The 21576-nt window shown below is 57.0% G+C and overlaps 2 protein-coding genes across 5 annotated transcripts in view; both read left to right on the top strand.

Moving 5' to 3' along the window:
- RAB10 (RAB10, member RAS oncogene family) overlaps positions 1-8315 on the top strand; it is a 49929-nt gene extending 41614 nt beyond the window's left edge. The window contains exons 4-6 of the mRNA XM_009563749.2: positions 1908-1997; positions 2490-2591; positions 5417-8315. Of these exons, the coding sequence (XP_009562044.1) occupies positions 1908-1997; positions 2490-2591; positions 5417-5500 (276 nt within the window). The 3' untranslated portion in view covers positions 5501-8315. The remainder of the gene's footprint in view (positions 1-1907; positions 1998-2489; positions 2592-5416) is intronic.
- A 3069-nt stretch (positions 8316-11384) lies between these two features.
- GAREM2 (GRB2 associated regulator of MAPK1 subtype 2) lies at positions 11385-20539 on the top strand. Of its 4 annotated transcripts, none has more exons than XM_054062791.1 (6): positions 11385-11533; positions 14728-14868; positions 16709-16839; positions 17343-18449; positions 19120-19283; positions 19415-20539. In XM_054062791.1, exons 1-6 carry the CDS (start codon positions 11422-11424, stop codon positions 20277-20279), a joined length of 2520 nt encoding a protein of 839 aa, XP_053918766.1. In that variant the 5' UTR covers positions 11385-11421; the 3' UTR covers positions 20280-20539. The 4 variants fall into 4 exon arrangements, with proteins under 4 accessions (XP_053918766.1, XP_053918768.1, XP_053918769.1 ...); XM_054062794.1 differs by lacking the exon at positions 11385-11533 and adding an exon at positions 13444-13576; XM_054062793.1 differs by lacking the exon at positions 14728-14868.
- The last annotated feature ends 1037 nt before the right edge of the window (positions 20540-21576 follow it).

The raw sequence follows: 21576 nt of genomic DNA, 5'->3' as shown, positions 1-21576 counted from the left end.
TTGAAAGATGTCTACTACTGTGTGAGCAGTTTGTGTCTGTGCATGAATAGGGATCATTTTCAGGGCCTTATTCTACATAATATCTTAATCTGCCTCTGCCGTCTGGTTGTTCTTCCTCGTCATGTCCCGAAGGAAAAAGCTGGAGGTGATTCTCCTGGGGAAAGAGAAATGGGTTGGCACTGTAAGGAGGAGCACTGGGTGTGTGGATCTCTTTCTCTTGGCAGTTCTATTGCTAATTCTACCGTAAAGCAGTGTTAAGACTGTTGGGTGAAAGTAAATTCAGATTAGGCTTTCCAAGAAGCTTCTCGTGGCTGGTTTCAAAGTCCTTCAGTTATCCACTTAAGCAGTGCGCTGTGCTGTGCCTGCTAGAGAGTTTCTGCTGGTCCAGTGAGCATCTTCAGCATGTTCTCCTCTTACTGTGATAGATGTTGGCAATACTTCAATAACTGAAGAGCCAAGGTGGTTTTGCTCCTCCAGCATTCCTTGACAAAGCCTTGGCACTCACTTCTGCATAACAGAAGTGATTCCCTGTGTGTCACTGAATTGGTAAATCCTGGAATGGTTTGAGGGGGAAAGGATAAATCCTGGAATGGTTTGAGGGGGAAAGGATCTCCAAGCCCATCCAGTTACAACCCCCTGCCATGGGCAGAGACACCTCACACTGCTTCAGGTTGCTCCAAGCCCGATCCAACCTGACCTTGAACACGTCCAGCATGGGGCAGCCGCCAGTTCTCTGGGCCACCTGGGACCGGGCCTCACCACCCTCAAAGGAAAACATTTTTTTTTCCTGAGCTCTCATCTCAATCTCCCCTCTTTTAGCTTAAAACCATTTCCCTCCTCATCCTATTCTTGCACTCCCTGATCAAGAGCCCCTCCCCAGCTTTCCTGGAGCTCCTTTCAGTGCTGGGAGGCTGCTCTAAGGTCTCCCCGCAGCCTTTTCTTCTCCAGGCTAAACAAGCCCAACTCTCTCAGCCTGTCCTTAGATGGGAAGTACTTGTATGTGGGCCTACTTTTCCTTGGATCCTGAGCATTAGCGTGGTGCTCACTTCAGGTTTCCCTTTGCAGTGTCCTATTTTATGTCCACTTGGTGTATTGTCCATGTGCCACTTCACTGCAGGAGTCTCTCACTTCCGTGTGGAGTGCTGGGGTGAAGCTGAAGCCCAAAGCTGATGCACAGTCTTGTTCTGATGATTGCGACATCAGTGGAACAGCGTGAGGCTAGAGAGTTGCCATTTCCCTTTCTTCGTTAGCTCAGACCAAAGGGGTTTTACCAGCTCCCTGGTTATTTGGCTGGGTGAAGCACAGTTGCAGTTGTTCAAATTTACCTGTCTGTGGTGAAACTGTGACGGACCCTTCAAACACCAGAGAAGTAGCAGTGTGGTTGGAGCCATCCCAGTGCATCAACGTCAATGGCAGCTGTAGATGTGATAGAGTGGGGTGGTTCTTGTCCCTCAGTGTTCCACAGCATCACATCTGTGAACGAGCTTGCGTGGCACACATAACACCGGGCACATCTAATTGAAGCATATTAACAAGCTAACAAAGATTAGATAGTCTGATGCATGAGTGTGGAGAATCTGGGTTTTGGAACAGCTCTTCGGTCCTTTTCAGAAGGGAAGACTTCACACTTAAGCTATGGGAATAAAAAAGCAGTAGAAAGATGACTGACATTGGGATGGAGACGGAGCTGTGTCAGCCCTGGGCTGCCATCTCATTCCAGTCCCAGGGTGTGTGAGCAATTCAGTCTGAAGGCATGGGCTGAGGAGCAATTTTCAGCAGTCTCTGTTATGACTTGGGGATGTGCAGGACTCGAAGGCCTGTGAATGTTAGCTTCCAAACAGCCTGCTATACAGAAGGGAAGGGGATTTCGGCTGATTGCTGTGAACTTCTCTTTTGTCTTGTTCCAGCACGCCAATGAAGATGTGGAGAGGATGCTGTTAGGAAACAAGTGTGACATGGAAGACAAAAGAGTTGTGCCCAAAGCAAAAGGTGAACAGGTAAGGTTTGGGCAGAAGCTTGCTTAGCAGAATAAGTACATCCATGCCAAACATTGCCACTCTCTCCGGGTGTTTGAGGTGCCACAGTGGGATGTGCCTGGGAATGAGCAGGGGGCCTAGGTTTGCTAATGGCTTGTAAGCCCAGGGAATGCTTTCCAAGAAACTGCATTGAATGGAATGAGTTCAGGTGCAGTTTCTGCTCTCTCTGATAGCTGCAATTGTTCAGTCATCCTTTGATGAGTTCCTTATGCAACAGGCTTGCATGGTGTCTGTCATCTTAGGTAGTGATTGTGATTTAATACACTTTAATTGCTGTTTCTGAATCATTAAGTTCCACATCTTTTGTAACACTGTCTATCTAGTGCTTCTGATGCCTGCTGCAGCTGAAAGAATCTTCCATGCTCATGAACGTCACTGACACTGAAGCTGTGTCAGCACCGACTGAATGACCGCAGTACCACTAACCACCTCCTTCTCTCTGTTTTCATTTAGATTGCTAGAGAGCACGGAATTAGGTTTTTTGAAACTAGTGCGAAAGCAAATATAAACATCGAGAAGGCATTCCTCACATTAGCAGAAGACATTCTTCGAAAGGTGGGTGCTCACAGGCTTCATTTGGAAACAGTATCCCAAAATTTCAGCTCCTGTTGCCTTTGGGGTTTACCTGAGCTGTTGAACTTTTAACTTTGGCATGCTAGGACATGCTCTGGAGCACAAGTCTTATGAGGAGCAGCTGAGGGACCTGGGACTGTTTAATCTGGAGAAGAGGAGGCTGAGGAGAGACCTCATTGCTCTGCAGCACTTGGAAAGGAGGTTGGAGCCAGGCAGGGGCTGAGAGGAAATGGCGTAAAGTCATGCCAGGAAAGCTTTAGATTGGATATTAGGAAATATTTCTTTACGGAAAGAGTGGTGAAGCCCTGGCAGAGGCTGCTCACGGCAGTGGTGGAGTCCCCATCACTGGAGGGGTTCAAAAACCATGTGGCCAAGGCACTTTGGGACATGGTTTAGTTGTCACAGTGAGGTTGGACTGATGGTAGGACTGGATGAGCTCAGAGGTTTTTTCTGACCTCAGTGATTCTGAGATGCTATCACAGAACAGTCCCTGAATCAGGAATGTGGTACATCTGAATGTTCTAAGCTTCCAGAGCTTGTTTGATGTTTCATTGGTATAAGAGAAAGGAATGGTGTACGTTGCAGAGCCAAAGAATTCCTCATTGTCCAGCCCATCCACTCATGGTTGTGTCATACATGTCCTTGCAGTTAAAACATTTCAGTTCCTTTGGAGGAGATGCGTCCTTTCTGTGTCACCGTTTCCATTGATGCACAACAGAGTCTAAAACCCATGCAGCGCCTGTTGGAAAGAGTTTAGATGCTAGAAAAGACAAACAGGATCTGTTGCTTCCTGCCTTGTTTCCAATGATTGGCCCTTTTGGCCTCCATGTTGCAGATTTTATTGTAAGGTTGTATTGCAACTGAGAAGAGAACGTGGATCACCGGTTCTTCCTGCAGGCTGGCTTCCCCTCCTGAAACGCACAGTGTACTGAGAGTTGGCTGCCTTTCCTGAATCTTCGGATGCCCAGAGCTGCAGGATGTTCCTGTAGTTCTGTCCCTGACAGCTTTCACAAGTAGAAAACGCATCAAATTCCAACAGCTGCCACTGCTTTGTTGCAGGATTGAGCAGGGCTGGGTATGTGGGTGACTCAGGGCGAGCTCTGGCGAGTTGTGCTCTCACAGGAGGGCTCCATGTGCACAGAAGCTGTAGGCTGGGACATTCTTCTGGAGAAGAAGAGGCTGAGAAGAGACCTCATCAATCTCTGCAGCTTCTGGAAGGAGGTTAGAGCCAGGCAAGGGTCAGGCTCTGCTCCCAAGGAACAAGGGATGGGGTGAAAGAAAATGGCCTCAAGTTGCCCCACAGAAATTTTTGATTATATAGTGGGAACGGGCTGTCCAGGGAGGTGGTTGGGTCCCCATCCCTGGAGGTGTTTAAAAGGCTGGTAGATGAGGTGCCTGGGGATGTGATTTAGTAGTGGACAGGTATGGTTGGAGCTGATGATGTCAAAGGTCTTTCCAGCCAAATGATTCTATGAAAAGTTCCTTCATGGAAAGGGCTGTCGAGCCCTGGCAAAGGCTGCCTGAGGCAGTGGTGGAGTCTCTGTCCCTGGAGGGTTTGTGTGGATGTGGTGTTTGGGGACAGGATTTAGTGTTGGGGTTGTCAATACGAAGTTAAGAGTTCTACTTGATGATCTTAAAGGTCTTTTCTGACCTCAGTGATTCAATGATTCCTGCTTATGATCAAGCCGTGCCTCTCCAGCACTGACACCCCGTGAAGCTCAAGCTATAGATTGGCCAGCTTGAGTGTGTGTTCCACTCCTGAACGATGACCCTGCGTGGTGTGTCTTTGCTTGAGCCTAGCAGTAGGAGCTGCCCGGTACTGAGGCTGCCTCCGTCAGTGTCTCCCACCGCTCCGTGGGTAGAGAGTGGCATCAGAGTTAGCTGGTTAGAACTTCAGTGCAAGGGCGATGCCGAACCTTTTCCCAACCGTTTTAAATCCCCCTGTGCTTGGGGGTGTCTGGTTTGCTGCTGTAGTTCTGAGCTGTTTCTTAACCAGGTTTTGACAGACCTTCTGTGAGAGGCTGGATGGGAATCCCTGGCCTCTGGTAATGAGGACGTCAAGCCTGCGCATCCTAGTGATCTTCTGACCTTTAAATTTTCATTTTGGCCCTCGGTATATTTATCTGGGCGTTTTGCTTGTGCAAGGCCATGCCAAAGAGAATAAGAACAGGAATAGAGACGGCGGCATTCCGCTGGTGTTTGGGTTAGTTGCTAAACAGCCAAAAGTAGATGTTAGCATTTGGGCAAACCCACTTGACTTTGATCTTTGCTTCAGCCAAACCAGGCTGACATCCCATGACGCAGGCGGGCCTGTTTTGTCCTCTCCCTCGGAAGCTGGTGTCCTGGCCGTCTGGAAGGAGAGGCTTTGAAAACCCCCTCTTTATCCATAAATGACTCTGTGAGTTTTAAAGGTCGTTAGTTCACAGAATTTAGCCTCAGCCTGTGTTGGTCGTGTGCTATGATTTACTCGCTGCGCCAAGGTCCGAGCCTTGGCTCCAAGAGCAGGATCCAGGAATGGTTTTCCTTCAGTTTGGCGTGGTCCAAGTTCAAAAAGGTTTCTCCCAGCTTTCCGATTGTTGTTTATTTAAAGCAAAACAAACAACCTCCCCTCTTTAGCTGGGTCTGCATCCTTCTGTTGGCGTGGGGAGGAGGGTTCCTGACATTCCTCTGGAGCTCTGGCCCTCGTTTATCCTTGATGTTATTTGGTGATTAAGTCCTTCTGAGCTGCTGCCTCTTCACTCTGAATACCTTGTTCCAGGATGTCTCCAGAGTCACCTAATTTTTTTTTCCCACTTCTTTCCTTGCAGACCCCTGTAAAAGAGCCCAACAGTGAAAATGTAGATATCAGCAGCGGCGGTGGGGTGACGGGCTGGAAGAGCAAGTGTTGCTGAACCCTCTCCTATCTCACCAATCGCCATCCACCGCCCCTTTTTTCTCGCTGCAAAACAAACCACTCTGCCCGTTTTTAACCTGAAACCAATGTTTTTGTTCCTCATCTTAACAAGCTCCTGTCTCCCTTCTGTTTTTCCGATTAGGACAGCTTGCGTACTCTAATTTTCTCAACAACATGTATAGGAAAACCATCTCCGTGACTTCATCTTTTCATGTTACCTGCTCAACTTACCACTACGTTTTGGTTGTATTATAGTCCCGTTCCTCCCGACATTAAAACATACAGCAATCATATTCAACTCGATTCTGCAAACTGTATAAGAATAAAAGTTAGAATTAACAATTTATTTTGTACGACAGTGGAATTTTCTGTCACGGATAATGTGCTTGAGTCACCGCATTCTCTAGAAAGAGCCAGGCAAACTCATTTTCGCCTTGAGTCTGTGAACGGGGTTTCTTTTGTCCTGTGCCTTATGTGGAAAGGAACTTTTGTTTTTACTTTCTTTTCTGTTCTGTTCTGGTGGAAGCATGTGCAGGAGACAGACCATCCATCCCTGACCCTTCCCAAATCCCCACCTCCTTCCTGTTTGCTTTCTGTAACCGTCGGTGTCACGCATCGAGGACAAAGGGTGGTGCAAAAACCAAGCGACATTTATTCTGCTGTGTCTCCATTTCGGTGATGTAGCCATTCGGAACTGTTCCCGCTGCCCGTTTCTTTTCTCACTTGCAGCTCTTTCCTTTTGCCTGCATGCTGCTTTTATTTGCATTTCTTCATCGTGTGATGTGTTAATTAAAAGGACGGCAACGCGGTATGTTTGCCAAAACTTTAATACAAAGCACTGACTTAGCTTCCAAGGTAAAACTGTTGAGGATACCTACTAACTCCCTCTAGGCATTGTCGGTTCCCTAGTAATCTCCTCTCCTCCTGCATAGCCGTTGGGTTTATGACATGGAAGAGTCCTTGCATGCACTAGTTTTCTATGGAGGGTGATGTGGTTGTCTACTTTATGTGTATGAATATAACCCACAGTTCCCAAACTGACAGCAGTTAACACGAGCTTTTCCGTTCTCTCTTACTCTAGCGAGTTGTTCGGGAGCCTGGCAAAGGCCGAGTGAGACGGGATCTTAAACAAAAGAAAGGAGAAAAAGAGAAGTTGGCAGTTTAATTTATTACCTCCTTGAAAAACTTTCCATTTCCCAGTGTGGAAAGCTGAGTCCTTGGGTCAGCCCTGGGCTCGCTCCTGGGCTGCGGGACCGCGGGTGATCCTGGCAGGGCTGTCTAGCCCCCCTGGGATTCCTGTGCTTTCCCAGCTCTCTCTGCCCGCAGCTCTGGGCGTTGCCGGGCTCCAGTGTCACCGATGGCACAGCTCCATGGAAAGGCAGGGGGTTAGGGACTGCCAGCCTGGCTTGATCCAGGCGTTCCCACTGCAGGAGCGGCCGTAATGCCACTTCCTGCACATTTAAACCACAGCGTAGGAAAGCTGCTCTGCCATGGACAGGGACATTTCACATGGATGCTCCTTCCTCCCAGGCCTCCCGTTCTCCTTTCCGGCTGGACAAGCTGTGCCTCACTCTTGTCCACTGGTGTTTCGGACTGTCTCTGGTAAATAATTAAAATAGCCAATAACGCTGATTGAATTTTAATGAAATGACAGTGTTTTAACATGGAACTCCTTGTTTTGAACGGCTTCCCCTGTAGTAACCTGACCGAGGGGTCTCTCTTTTCCTCTGTATCCCGGCATTTTGTCTCCGTGTGTGTTAACCCTTCCCAGTCGAGTGGCTGTCAGGGTCGGGCAGGACGCTGGGATTGGAAGGAATCGGCTCCGTCCCTCACCTGCCGTTCAGCATTGTAAATAGAGTCCAGCTCCCTCGGTTCAACCTGCACTTTCTGATGTTATCAAAAAGGGAAAAACAGAGAAAAAGTCATCAAGGTTTTTTTTTTTTTTTTTGTATAATCCTTGTTTTAAACATGAGCTTTTGATTTGCTTCCTGGGGCTCGGCCCCCTCTGTAATTCCCTCGGGATCCTGTGTAGACGCTGTGTCTGTTGCAAGCCCACAGGTAGAGATCCGGCCACTCACCAGCCCAACCAGTCGTCGCCTCCGGTTCCTGTCCTTAACCCAGTGAATAAACTCGAGTGTTTCTAGCCCGTCTACTTCTGTTCCTATAACCCCATGCGTTGTATCCGCGTGGCTCGGCGTGGCAGTGGCTTGTGGAGCGCACGGCCCAGCCGAGGAGGAGCGAGCACCCAGAGATGCTAAAAGAAACAAACCCCAAGTGATAATAACCCTCGTGGAGGAATTGGCAGTAATGTTACCTAAACTCCTGCGAGCTGGCACACTTAACGGCTCCTAAACCTCTGCTCCGAATCTCCAGCCCCTGCCTGGAATAGGGAAGGACGGAGAGCCACTTCCCTGCGCCAGCCTTGCCCCGTGCCGACTTCACTCGCCCCAGCCAGCAGAGGAACCTCAGCGCTGCCTTTTGGTTATGGCAAAATTGATTCAATTGATGATGACAAACTCAAATCCAGGGTGGAATCTTTCCCACAGGCGTGTTCCCACTTTCCGTGGAGCCGGCCGGGGCAGAGCGGCGCTTCCAGCTCTGGGACTGGGATGGTGGCAAAACAACATCAACCTAAGGTCTAGGATTAACTCCCATGCCTACAGTTTTTTACTTAATCTTTTAATATTTTTGCTACTCCACTCTGGCTTTTTATTTAAAACACATTCTTTTGTACCACTGACTGTATCAAATTGTATAAAGATCACTGTCCCATCTTGGTCCGACCAAGAGCAAATAAAAGCTTTTATAAACTTGCATTGCTTATTTCCTGGGCCCCGTGAAATTCCCATCTTGCTGATCCCGGGCTTCCGGTGTGCCGAGGGGAGAGGCTGAGCACCGGCCCCATGTGCGGTGCCCAAGACGGAGCGATGGGGCTGGGTAAAACCCCCCCAGCTTCATCTTTGGGTTGTCGCTGCTCCGGTTAAACCTGGAAAGCTGAAGCTGGTTTCCACTTCTTGGAAGTCATTTGTGGAGAGGGGAGAGCTGTAATTTCTGTCTCCTATAGCAAAACCCTGGGCTGTTTTTCAAAGACCAGACGATGCTGAGCACCACAACGTGTCTGGCTGTGTCCAAACCTGGAGCCTCCAGCGTGGGGGTGCCCCTGGCTCTTGGCCGTGCCCCAGCAATTCCCTTTGCAAACACCTTGAAGGGCAGTGGCCTCTCCAGCCCTTCCGTTTCTACACCCATAGACCCCAGCGTGGATGTGGACTACGGGCAGATTTTCCAGCTCTTTGAGAGGTGCTATGCCAGCATCTGGCTGTATTTACAGCCAAGTCCTTCTCCATTGAGAGGGAACCCACATCCAAGTCCTTCCCCAACACTTGAGATCCATTGCACTCACAAGTCCTCTCTCCAAAGCTCCCCTGCCTGTGGGGACACCAGCATTTCCCGCAGCCTCCAGGGATGTCACCCCCTGCAGAAGCTTGTCCCCATCCGCTGTGGCATGGGATGGCCGGGTGGGAATGATACCGCTGCTATGGTGTCAGTAGCTGGGAGAGAGTGGGTTTGTGCTGCTGTTGGCACTAAAGCCATTGCTGAGGCAGCAAGTGGTCACTCCTGGATGCTCTTCACGGGGGACGAGGCCGTGGGGAGCAGCTCGGCCGTCCCACGTCCTCCCCATCGCTGGGGACCCAACGGAGTTCTGCAGTGAGGAGGGAGGAGTTCGTCCCCAGCTGAGTCAGCATGAGGAGTGGGGTCCGTGCACAGTGTCCAGGCTGGGGGTGGCTGTGCGCAGCCATCACCATCCTGGGATTGTGCATAGCGTTCCTGGGGGCTCAGGGAGTCGGGAACCCAGGGGGAACTGGGGGACTCCCTCATGGGCACCGTGCAGTGGCTCTCAGTGTGCCACTTGTCACTGAATCCTGAGTCTTCCCTTGTCCTCCTGCCACTGTACTGTCCCTGCTTCATCCCTATCCCTGCTCCATTGCTGTCCCTGCTCTGTCCCCATCCCTCCTCCGTCCCTGGCCCTGCTCCATCTCCATCCCTATTCTATGTCTGTCCCTGTGCCATGCCTGCTCCATCCCCATCCCTGCTCCATCCTTGTTTCTGCTCTGTCCCCATTCCAGCTCCTTCCCTGTCCCTGCTTGTTCTGTCCATTATTCCTGTGTGTCCCAGCGCATTTGGGCTCTGCTCAGCCCCGCTGCTGCTCTGATGTCCCCTTTGCGTGTGTGTCCCCTCCACCGGCATCAGGACCCCAGACCTGCGCCCAGGCAGACCCTCGAGGAGGGGTTGGGGGTCTTCACCCCCGAGAGGCTCTGGCAGCAGCCCCTGTGCTTTGCCCGGAGGGACTTGGGAGTGGGTGACAGGTGGTTGGCGCATGGTGGCACATCCCCAGGATGATGTCCCTGTGGGGAGGTCCCCTATGATCACGATGTCCCTGCACAGGAGACCCCATGATGATGATATCCCAGCAGGGAGGACCCGTCGGTACCCCCAGAGGGACCCAGGTCGGTGAGGCTGAGCCCCCCTGGTACCCCTAAAGGGGCTATGTCACTGAACCCCCACCCCTCCCAGGTGGGACTTGGAAATAGGAGTCCCCGGGGGGGGACGAGGGTCCTAGATAGGGATGCCCGACGGGGTGGGGGGGTCTCCGCTAGGGATTGGGGATCTTGGACGAGTGGGGTCCTGGCCGAGGGATGGGGGTCCCGGCCAAGGGGGTGGTCCCTGTTGGGACATGGGTGTCCCGGCTGAGGGGGCTCCCGGCTGAGGGGGCTGGACAGAGTTGGGGAAGTGGTGGTTCCCCACCAGGGGTTCTTGGGCGAAGGGGGTGCCTTGTCAGTGGCTGGGGGTCCCTGTTGGGGTATGGGGGTCCCCACTACGGATGCTTGGCCAAGGGAGAGGGGTCCCAGCCAGGGGATGAGAGTCCCAGCTGTTGGATGGGGGTCTTCTCTAGGGATGCTTAACTGAGGGGTGGTCCCTGATGGAGGACTGGGGTCCCAGCTGATGTCTGGGGGTCCCTGTTGAGGATGCCCAGGTGAGGGTGGGGGGGTCTTGGCTGGGGGATGGAGGTCCTGGACGATGTCTGGGATGCTTGGCAGAAGGGTGATACCTGCCGGGAATTGGGGACCTGATCGAAGGGGTCCCAGCCGAAGATGCTGGGCAGAGGGGACAAGGTCCGCACTAGGGACGCTCAGCCGAAGAGCGAGGAGATCCTGTCGGTGGCTGTGGGTCCCTGTTGGGATATGGGGGTCCCCACTAGGGATGCTCAGCCGAGGGGGGATGAGTCCCAGCCAGGGAATGAGACTGGTGGTCCCTGCTGGCGATGCCCAGGTGAGGGTGGGGGGTCCCCGCCGTGGGATCGAGGTCCTGGTGGAGGGGTTCCCAGCAGAGGATTCTGGACTGAGGGGACGAGGTCCCCGCTACAGACACTCAGCCAAAGGGGGGCTCCCATCGGTTTCTGGGGGTCCTGGCCTGGGTACAGGGGTCCCAGCTAGGGATGCTCGGCCAAGGGGACGGGGCTCTTGACCAGGGGATGGGGGTCCCTGCCGATGTACGGAGGTCCACGCCGTGGTGTCCTATCGGTCGCTGGGGGTCCCTGCCGGGGGATGGGGGTCCCCGCTAGGAATGCTCGGCCGAGAGATGGTCCCCGCCGGAGGATCGCGGTCCCGGCCGACGTCTGGGGGTCCCTGCCGGGGATGCCCATGCGAGGGCGTGGGGGGTCCCCGCTAGGGATGCTCTGCCGAGGGGGGGTGTCCCCGCCGATGCCCGGGGTGTCCCCGGGGGTCCCGCGGGGGGGCGCGGGTGCCGGGCGGGCGGCAGGAGGGGCCGGGGGCGGTCGGGGGCGGCTCCTCCTGCCCCCCCCTCCGCCGCTGCCCCGGCGGCGATGGAGGCCGTCCCCGCGCCCGGCTGAGCCGCGATGCCATGGAGAAGCTGGCGGCGGGGCTGGCCCGGCTCCGCTGGAGCCCCGCGGCGCTGCCCCTCGACGCCATCGTCAGCCAGTGCCGGCTGCCCACGCTGGTGTGCCTGGGGCACGGTGAGAGGCGGGAGGAGGAGGAGGGAGGCCGGGAGGATGAAGCGGAGAGGAAGGCTGGAGAGTTGGAGAGGAGGGAGGGAGGAGGGAGGAAGGCTGGAGGGATGAAGAGGAGGGATGCGGAGGAGGAGGAAGGGTGGGGGGATGAGGAGGAGGGAAGGAGGAAGGAAGGAGGGATGAGGAGGAGCAGGGAGGGAGGAGGAGGAGGAGGGAGGCTGGGAGGATGAAGGAGAGAGGAAGGCTGGAGAGTTGAAGAGGAGAGATGCGGAGGAGGAGGAGGGAGGAAGGCTGGAGAGATGAAGGGAGGGATGAGAAAGAGGAGGGATGAAGGCTAGAGGGATGAAGAAATGGGAGAGCTGAAGGCTGGAGAGATGGAAGAGGAGGGAGGCTGGAATGACAGGGAGGAGAAAGCGGGCAGGAAGAAGGCTGGAAGGATGAAGAGGAGGGAGAGAGGAAGGCTGGAGAGATGAAGAGGAAGGAGGGATGATGAGGAGGGAAGAACGGAGAAGGGATGAGGGCTGGAGGGATGAAGAGGGGGGAGGGAGGCTGGAGTGAGGAGGAACGCTGGAATGATGGGGAGGAGAAAGAGGGCGGGAAGAAGGCTGGAAGGATGAAGAGAGGGAAGAAGGCTGAGGATGAGGGAGGAAGGCGATATGAGGAGGAGGAGGGAGGAAGGCTGGAGGGTTGAAGAGGAGGGAGGGAGGAAGGATGAGGAAGGCTGGAGGGATGAAGAGGGAGAGAGGCTGGAGTGAGGAGGAACACTGAAATGATGGGGAGGAGAAAGCGGGCAGGAAGAAGGCTGGAAGGATGAAGAGGAGGGAGGAAGGCTGGAGAGGTGGGTAAGAGGGAGGGAGGACGAAGAGGAGGGAGAGAGGCTGGAGTGGGGAGGGAGGAAGGTTGGAGTGATGGGGAGGAGAAAGAGGGAGTGAAGAAGACGAAGGATGAAGAGGAGGGAGGAAGACTGGAGAGGTGGGGAGGAGGGAGGGAGGCTGAAGAGGAGGGAGGGAAGATGAAGAAGAAGGAGGGAGGAAGGCTGGAGGGATTGGGAGGAGGAGAGAGGAAGAAGGGAGGAGAAACTGGAGGGGTGAAGAGGAGGAATAGAGCCTGGAGTGAGAAGGAAGGCTGGAGTGATAGGGAGGAGGAGTAAGGAAGGCTGGAGGGATGAAGCGGAGGGAGGGAGTCTGGCTGGAGGAGGAGGAGAAGGGCTGGAGTGAAGGGGAGGAGAAGGGAGCAAGGCTGGAGGGATGAAGAGGAAGGAGAGAGTCTGGAGTGAGGAGAAAGTATGGAGTGATGGGGAGGAAGCAGGAGGAGAGAGGAAAGATGAAGAGGAGGAAGAGACTCTGTAGTGAGGAGGAGGAAGGATGGATTGATGGAGAGGTGAGAGTGAGATGGAGGAGGGAGGAAGGAAGGAAGGAAGGAAGGAAGGAAGGAAGGAAGGAAGGAAGGAAGGAAGGAAGGAAGGAAGGCAGGCTGGCTGGAGGGGTATGAAGAGGGAGAAAGTCTGGTGTGCGGAAGAGGAGGAAGGCTGGAGTGATGAGGCAAACGAGGGATGAAGGCTGGAGGGATAAAGAGGAAGGAGGGAGTCTGGAGTGATGGTATGGAGGAAGGCTGGAATGATGGAGAGGAGGAAGGAGGGAGGATGGATTGATCAGGAGGAGAGAGGGAGGATGGAGAGACTAGGAGGAGGGAGGAAGGCTGGAGTGATGATGAGGAGGGAGGGGCAGAGGGCAGAAGGATGGGGAGGAAGGCTTGAGAGTGAGGAGGGAGAGAGGAGGGAGGGAGGGAATGGTTGAGGATAGAGAGATGAGAAAGGCTGTAAAAAGCTTGGAGAGGTGAGGAGGAAGAGGGAGGGAGGCTAGAGGGGTGGTGAGGCAGAAGGCTGGATGGGTGAGGAGTAGAAGGGAGAGAGGAGGGCTGGGGAGGTGAAGAGGAGGGAGGAAGACTGGAGGGAGGAGGACAATGAAGGAGGAAGACTAGAGGGACCAGGAGAAGGGAAGAAGGCTGGGGTATGAGGAGGGAGGTGGAGAAGGAAGGCTGGAGGGCCAGGTGAGCCATGATCAAGCTGCTGTCCCCCATCCAGGGCTGCTGCTGCTCAGTTCCATCTCCCATGGGGTCCCGGGTCTGGGGGTGAGGAGCTGAGCCAGCACTCATGGGGGGGGGGGGGAGGGGAGCAGGCAACCCCAGCCATGGGGCCAGGTGCTGGTTGTCCTCATCAGCCTTTGCGGGTGACACACTGCAGGGGGTGACACCAGGCTGGCAGGGGCTCAGAGCCACCTTGTCCCCCCCACTGCCCTCCATGGATTGAGGGGTCCCGGCTGGGACCCCTGTGTGTGACCTGAGTGGGGAGCAGTGGGTGCTTTGGGGTGCACAGGCGCCAGCACAGGGTGGCCTGAGTAGACAGGCAGGTGGTGCTGTCCCCCAGAGTGGGATCCAACCCTCTGGAGAAGGCTACGTCCCCTCTGGAACAGGATCCATCTCTCTGAAGCAGGATCCATCCCTCTGGTGCAGCATCCCGCTGCTCCAGATCAGGGTGCCCCCTCCTCCAGAGCAAGATCGACCTCTCTGGAGCAGGATCCATCTCTCCAGAGCAAGATCGATCTCCTCTGGAGCAGGATCCCTCTCCCTGGAGCAGGGTTCCATCTCCCGTGAGCAAGGTCCATCCCTCAGAGCAAGATTCACCCCTCAAGATCAGGGTGTCCCCCGCTCCAGTGCAGGATCCAGCGTGCCCCCACCTCCAGATCTGGATGGTCCCTCTCCAGAGCAAGATCGATCCTCTTTCGAGCAGGATCCATCCTCTCCAGAGTAGGATACATCCCCTCCAGAGGGAAATCCGTCCCCTCTGGACCAGGATACATCCCCTCCAGAGCAGGGTGCCCCTAACTCCAGAGCAGGATCCATCTCCTCCAGAGCCAGATCCATCCTTTCCAGAGCAGGATCCATCCCAGTGCAGCAGAATCCATCCCTGTGGCGGAGGGAGGGTGGGTGCCCGTCCTAGGGTGCAGCCGCCGTGGGGGCCCCAGCGCGGCCTCAGCTCAATAAAGTTGTTGTTTGCGCGGCTGCAGCTTTCCAGGGGGGACAAAGAAATTGTTTCCCAGGCAACTGGCAGCTCTTGGCAGCGGCACCTGCTCATCCCTCCGGCCACCGCCGGTGCCCTTGGAGCGGGGTCCTGGGGTGGTGACAGCCCCGTCCCCCGGCAGGTGAGCGCGTGGAGGGGGTGAGCGCGCAGGACGTGCTGCTGATCCACTCCTGCCGGCAGTGGACCACGGTGACAGCTCACAGCCTGGAGGAGGGACACTACGTCATCGGCCCCAAGATCGACATCCCGCTCCAGTATCCAGGTGGGATGGCCGGGGCGAGGACACGGGCCTCGGGGGTCCTCTGGGATCACCTGCTCTGGCTGCTGGACTGGGGGCTCCATGGGGTGGGGACAAGGAGGGGATGAGAGTGACAAGGACACAGGTGGGGGTGGGATGTAGACAAGGATGGGGATGGAGCAGGGATGGGATGGGATGGGATGGGATGGGATGGGATGGGATGGGATGGGATGGGATGGGATGGGATGGGATGGGGTGGGATAGGGATGAGATGGGATGAGGAAGGGATAGGATGGGGGTGGGGATGGGAGAAGAATGAGGATGGGATGGGACAGAGAGGAAAATGAGATGGGGTGGGCTGAGATGATGATGGGACAGGGATGAGATGGGGTTGGGGATGGGAGAGGGATGAGGAAGAAATGGTGACTGGGATGGGGAAGGGACAGGATGCAATGGGATTGGATGGGGGTGGGGATGGGCTGAGAGGAGGATGGGGATGGGACAGGGATAGCAACAGGGATAAGTTTGGGGATGGGAGAGAGATGAGGATTTGATGGGGACAGGGGTGAGGTGAGATGAAGGAGGGTTAAGGTAGGGCCAGGGAGAGTGGATAGGATGGGATGGAATGAGGGTGGGGATGGGAGAGGAATGAGGACTGGATGGGGACAGGGCCTGGGATCAGATTGGATGGGATGGGGATAAGGATGGGACAGGGACATGGGTAGGAATGGGATGGGATGCAGACGAGGATGAGAATAGGATGGGGGTTGGGATGGAAGAGGGATGAGGATGGTATGGGGACAGGGATGAAATGGGATGGGGAGAGGGATGAGGATGGTATGGGACAAAGACAGGGATGGAGATGAGGATGGGACAGGGATGGGAACAGTGTTGGGGCTGTCGACGCAGCTGAAGGTGCAGAGATGCTGGCGGCTGCCCTCGCAAGAGCCTTGAAGCCCCCTCTAAGTGCTCTCCATGGCAGTAATGAGTCCTGCTAATAAATAAATCATGGAAGCGGCGGGGGGGAGGGGCTCCTCGCCCATCCCAAAGGGCCAGGAGGGGAGCGTGTTAACCGGCTTCGGGGGCTCGGCTGTGCCCGAGCCAGCCACCCTGCTGTGTGGGGCTGCCCTCGGCTCAGGAATGATTCCCGGAGCCACAGCCCCAGCCAGAATCCTGCCCGGCGAGGAGCAGCCATGACCCCAGCACCGCTCAGCACAGGGCTGGCAGTGGCGAAGCTGGCTGGCATGGGATTAATATTCCCCTCAGGTCTGGCCTCGCCGAGCCAATGCCAACGACGGCGGTTTCACTGCCGGCTGCTCTTCCCCCCGCTCCTGCCTGCATCCCCGCTGCCGTCCCCACTGCTAAGCCCTCTGTCCCCTCGAAAGGTCCCCTCCGGTCCCCTCTCATCCAAGGTGTGGTGCAGAGGGAGGTTGTGGTGTTGGGTTTTGGGGAGCAACGGGGGCTCCCTGAAATTTTGGCTGCTCCGCTGGACCTGCTCCAGGTGGGTTCCTCTACCCATGGGGCATTTCCGCAGCCTGTTTGGGGTGGTCCCTGCAGCTGAAGCAGCATCTCCAAGACACCCCATGTGCTTTGTCCCACCCAAAAGCCCCCCTTGATGCTGCATGTGGGGAGGATACAGCGATGGGGATGCTCTGGTGTCCCCTTGCAGCAGTTGGACACATGGGGTGAACCCCTTACCCACAGAGATGCCCACCTCAGTGTGATGGGACTCCAGGGCAGCCTCAAGCGTGGCTGCCCCACAGGAAGGGCTGTGCTGGCTCCAAAGTTGGTCACAGCAGGTCCCCATGGCCGGGGCATGGAGATGGGCTCCTCTCACTGTCCTGGATCTGTCTGTCCCATGCAGGGAAGTTCAAGCTGCTGGACCAGGACCGGGACATCCGTGAGCCCGTGCAGTACTTCAACAGCGTGGAGGAGGTGGCCAGCATCTTCCCAGACCGTGTCTTTGTCATGGAGGCCATCACCTTCAGCGTGAAGGTCGGTATGATGACAGAGTGGTGGGACAGGAGGTGAATGGTGGGAAGTGGTGGTGGGTTATCAGGGATTGGTGATGGGACATTTGGGGTCAGTGGTAGGATATGAAGAGAAGACAGTGGGCCAGCATGGGATGGTGGTGAGACAGCAGGGTATAATGGTGGGACGTTAGGAGATGGTCATGGGACATCAGGGGTAGTGGTGGGGCATCAAGCTATGGTGGTGGGAATTAGGGTCATGGTGGGTCATTAATCAAAGGTTGGTGATGGAGCATTGAGTGGTGAGACATCAGAAGAAGACAGTGGGACAGCAGAGGATTGTGGTGGGACATCAGGAGAGGATGGTGGGACATCAAAGGATGGTGATAGGACATCAGGGTTAGATTGTGGGACATTAGGGTACGGTGCTGGGAATTGGGGTAGTGGTGGGACATCAGGAGTTAGTGGTGGGACGTCAGGGGACAGTGACAGGGCCGCAGGTCCCACAGTGGGGCTGTCCCGGGCCAGGTGGTATCAGGGGAGTTCAGCGAGGACAGCGAGGTCTACAACTTCACTCTGCACGCGGGGGACGAGCTGACGCTGATGGGCCAAGCGGAGATCCTGTGCGCCAAGACAGTGAAGGAGAAGTCGCGCTTCAACACGATCCTGCGGAAGCTGGGCAAGGCGGCACCAGCGGCGGGGGCCAGGCAGGTGAAGGGCAAGATGCCCTGCCTGATCTGCATGAACCACCGCACCAACGAGAGCCTCAGCCTGCCCTTCCAGTGCAAGGGCCGCTTCAGCACCCGCAGCCCCCTGGAGCTGCGCCTGCAGGAGGGCGAGCACACCATCCGCAGCATCATCGAGAAGGTGCGGCTGCCCGTCAACGTGGCCGTGCCCAGCCGCCCCGCGCGCAACCCCTACGACCTGCACGCCATCCGCGAGGGCCACTGCTACAAGTTGGTCAGCATCATCTCCAAGACGGTGGTGTTGTGCTGCATCCTCCGCCGGGACGAGCTGGTCCCTTTCCATTTCCTCCTACTGACCGACATGCCCCGCTTCCAGCTGCCTGAGGGGCTGCTGGCCGGGGACCCCCAGCTGGAGAAGCTGCTGCGGGACAGCGCTGCGTACTGCCAGGACCGCTTCAACCCCGATGAGTACTCGCGGGCTGTGCGCGAGGCCAAACCGGACTTTTCAGAGGAGTGCGCCAGCCCGCGACGCTTGCGCCTCTGCCTGCCCGCCTGCGCCCGCGAGGAGCTCAGCCAGCCCCTCCAGCGCCTTTCCCTCTGTGCCTGCACCTCCACCAGTCCCTGGGAACCCCCCACTCGCTGCCAGGGACCGTGGGGTGGCACCCCGCGCCCGCCGCTGCCCGACTTCCCCGACCCCGACCGCGAGTACATGACGCCTGACTGGGCCGAGCCCGAGTTCAGGACTCAGGAGCCACTGGAGATTCCCTACGAGGAGCTCTGGAGCAATCCTGGGCTGGAGGGTTGCTGCGAGGCAGGCAGTGGTGCCAGCCGACCGGATCTCATCACCTTGGGGGCCATCACCCCACTGGGCTCCCCGCATCTCCCCGGTGTGCCTGGGGATGAGCCCCGTGGGGACACCCCACCTCCTGTGCCACCCAAGTCGGAGGCGGTAAGAGCCATCAGCCTGTCCCTGGGAATGGGGAATAGCGCCCTGGGGTCTCGCCTGGTGTCCTTGCCGGGGGTGACGCACTGGGATGGCTGTGCATGATGCACCAGGATGGCCGGTGGTGAGTCACAGCTCGGGCCCGTGCTGGCAGCCCCATGGCCCAGTCAGCCAAAGCCCCCCCAGTGCTGTGGGGCTTTAGGCTGGAGCCCCTGTTCCCTGGCTCCGGGGTCCCTGCTCAGCTCCGTTTGCTCACCCAAATCCTCTGGGCTCCCTGGCACCATGGAGGTCCCTGGGTCTTATCAGGTACTGGGGGTACCTGAGCCCTCAGGGCACCCTTGTACCACAGGGTCCCTGGTTCCCCAGGGCTCTCTGCACCATGGGGCACCTCAGCTTCTTCGGTTCCCTGGAATTGTGGGGTACCCACCCTCTGAGCCCCCCTGCACCAGGCTTGCAAAGTCCTTGGGGCTCCCTTACACTGTGGGTACTCAAACCTTTCAGGTTCCCCCTCACCACAGGACACCCGAATTTCTGGGGCTCCCTACACCATGGGGAACCTGGTTCCCTGTTGACACCCAGAACATTGTGGCTCCATGGGTACCGGCTGCCTCCAGTCCCCATCACCCTCCTCTGGCCGCAGGGTCCTGGGGGCTGATGGTGCTCTCCCCACTTCCAGGTGAAGGAGGAGTGCCGGCTGCTGAATGCACCCCCCGTGCCGCCCCGGGGCAGCCGCCCCCCGCCGTCCTGCAGCCCCCCAGCCCCCCTGCGCTGCCCGAAGCTGGCACCCACTCCCTCACCCAGCCCCAGCCTCTCCTACTACTCCTCAGGCCTCCACGATGGGTGAGTGGCTGCGGCACGGGGACACTGCGATGGGGACGGGGTGACGGGTTGACACCCCAGGGTGGGATGTCCCTGCGGGGTGGGGGTAACGGAGCCCCAGGGTGATGGTGATGCTGCCCTTCCTCCAACAGGTCGGTCCCGCGGAGTGGCAGCGGCTCGCCCTCGCCTGATGCCTACAGCCTCTACTGCTACCCCTGCACTTGGGGTGACTGCAAAGCCGGGGAGGCCTCTGGGCGCCCGCTGCCCCCCAGCACCCAGCCCGTCCCCACCTCCTGGTCGGACCCCTGGGCATACGGCGAGGCGGGTGGCGGGGCAGGCAGCAGCTGCTCGACGCCGCTGTCGGGTGCCGAGCCCCCCTTGAAGCCCTACCACAGCTGCCCCCGCCTCAAGCCCCCCCACCCCCAAAAACGCTTTGCCCCCTTCGGGGCTCTCAACCCCTTCGCTGGCCCAGCCGAGTGGCCAGAGAGCCCGGAGTGGTCCAAACCACCTTCAGCCCCAGCCGCTCCCCCCTCCTCTTCCTCGCCAGAGCCTTTCGCCTCTGTTGAGGTGCTAGAGTCGCCCCCTCCGCCTCGCCCACCAAAGGGATTTGAGGGCGAGAGCATCGTCATCCGTGGGGCAGCCCCACTTTCGCCCGCTGTGCTGCACGGGGCCGAGGGTGGCGTCACCCGTGTCTACCTGGCACAGGGTGTTATCGAGGTGCCACCAGCGGTGAGGGGCGATGGGGGGGCCCCGCCAGCTGCCCCCAGACCCAGTGGGGATGGCTCGCCCTGGCTGCCACCTGCCGACCTCTCAGCCCTCTCACTGGAGGAGGTCTCCAAGTGCCTGCGCTTCATCGGCCTCTCCGAGGACGTGGTCAGCTTCTTCGCCCGTGAACGCATTGATGGCAGCATCTTCGTCCAGCTCAGTGAGGAGATCCTGGCTGACGACTTCCGCCTCACCAAGCTCCAGGTGAAGAAGATCATGCAGTTCATCAAGGGCTGGCGCCCCAAGATCTGACTGCACGCTGGGATTCTCCTGAACCGTTGGGGGTCTCCAGCCCACCGGGACCTGCCCTGCTCTGGGGCACCCTGATGCAGCAGTGCCTCTGCCCCGCTGTCTGGGGGGTTACCTCCTCCTTGGAAGCTCAGCCTTATTGCCCAGTCCTCCCCTCTTTCCTTTTTAACACTGGACGGTAATTTTGGCCCAAATGGGCTGGAAAATACTGGAGTTTGTGTTGACTGGTTTAACTTAATCCTTGTGGATTAGTGTAATAAACATACGGGAGAAAAATGAGCCACAGAGGAAGACCCTTGCTCAGGGAGGAGGGGGAAAAGGGCTCTTGGGAGGGAAAGAGTCTTGGGGGGTTTCTGCCATCATTATGCACCCTTCCCACCTCACCAGGGGAGGGCTGTCAGAATGGGGCAGAGGTGTCCCGTCCCCAGCATGGAGCCAGGTACCTGTGCCCTCCCCACAAGGGAAAGCATCGCCCTTGGACCTGCTTCAGGCTGCCTGCAGCCCAGGGTGATTTTGGGGCCCTGGTAGGAAGCTCCCATGCCTGACCGACACAGCTGAGCCTGGGGAAGGGAAGTTGAGCCCCTTCCTCAGGGCTGCACATCCCCCGCAAAGCACTCCACAGGCCCCTGAGCTCCTCAAGCCCCCCTGCACCCAGCTTGATGGATCCTCAGCACTGGGAAGCTCCAGGCTTGGACCTCCCCAGCCACAACTCCAGCCCCTTGGACACAGACTGAGACTGCCCAGTCAAGGCTCAGATCCCAGACAAGGTGGAGCCAGAGCCAGGAGCAGGTCCCAGTGTTGCTGCCGCACCCCAGGGAGGGCGTAAAGGCTGGGTGCAAACTCCACAGGCAGCCTGGTGATCGATCTCAGCCTCATTTTGTACCAGTGGCTTTGAGGAAAGAGCACAAACGTGACATGAAAAGAGCAGCATCTCCCAGCCACACCAGGGCACAAGAGACAGGCTGGAGCCCAGGAAGGGACGGCAGCACAGGGAGCCAGGGATGCAGAGGCCATTCCAGCTCTGAAATCCGTGACAGGTGCACAGAGATTTAAAGCCTTTTAGTTTAAACCGAGCTCTCCCCACGGGGGACCCTTCTGGCCTTTGGCTGCTTGATTTGCAATTACAGACTGGTCCATCTGCCAGGATAACCCCGGCGGCAGCCTTAGGGCCAGACAAAAGAGCTGGAGGCTCCTCACAGCTCCTGATTGATGGCAGAGGTGACAGAGCCCGTCTTTGTTCTGCATTGCCGCCAGCCTCTGCATTTCCCCACCCTCTGGCAGCTCCTTTATGGGTCTTGAA

Source organism: Cuculus canorus, chromosome 3 (genome assembly GCF_017976375.1).
Source record: "Cuculus canorus isolate bCucCan1 chromosome 3, bCucCan1.pri, whole genome shotgun sequence".
NCBI lineage: Eukaryota > Metazoa > Chordata > Aves > Cuculiformes > Cuculidae > Cuculus > Cuculus canorus.
This window is presented reverse-complemented; position numbering and strand designations above follow the sequence as displayed.

What these genes read in the sequence shown, in the direction of transcription:
- GAREM2 (XM_054062791.1), top strand. Translation starts at nt 11,422, where the DNA reads ATGGAGAAGCTGGCGGCGGGGCTGGCCCGGCTCCGCTGGAGCCCCGCG. An exon ending in GCTGGTGTGCCTGGGGCACG is followed by an intron (nt 11,534 to 14,727) that starts GTGAGAGGCGGG and finishes GTCCCCCGGCAG; the next exon opens with GTGAGCGCGTGGAGGGGGTG. An exon ending in CATCCCGCTCCAGTATCCAG is followed by an intron (nt 14,869 to 16,708) that starts GTGGGATGGCCG and finishes TGTCCCATGCAG; the next exon opens with GGAAGTTCAAGCTGCTGGAC.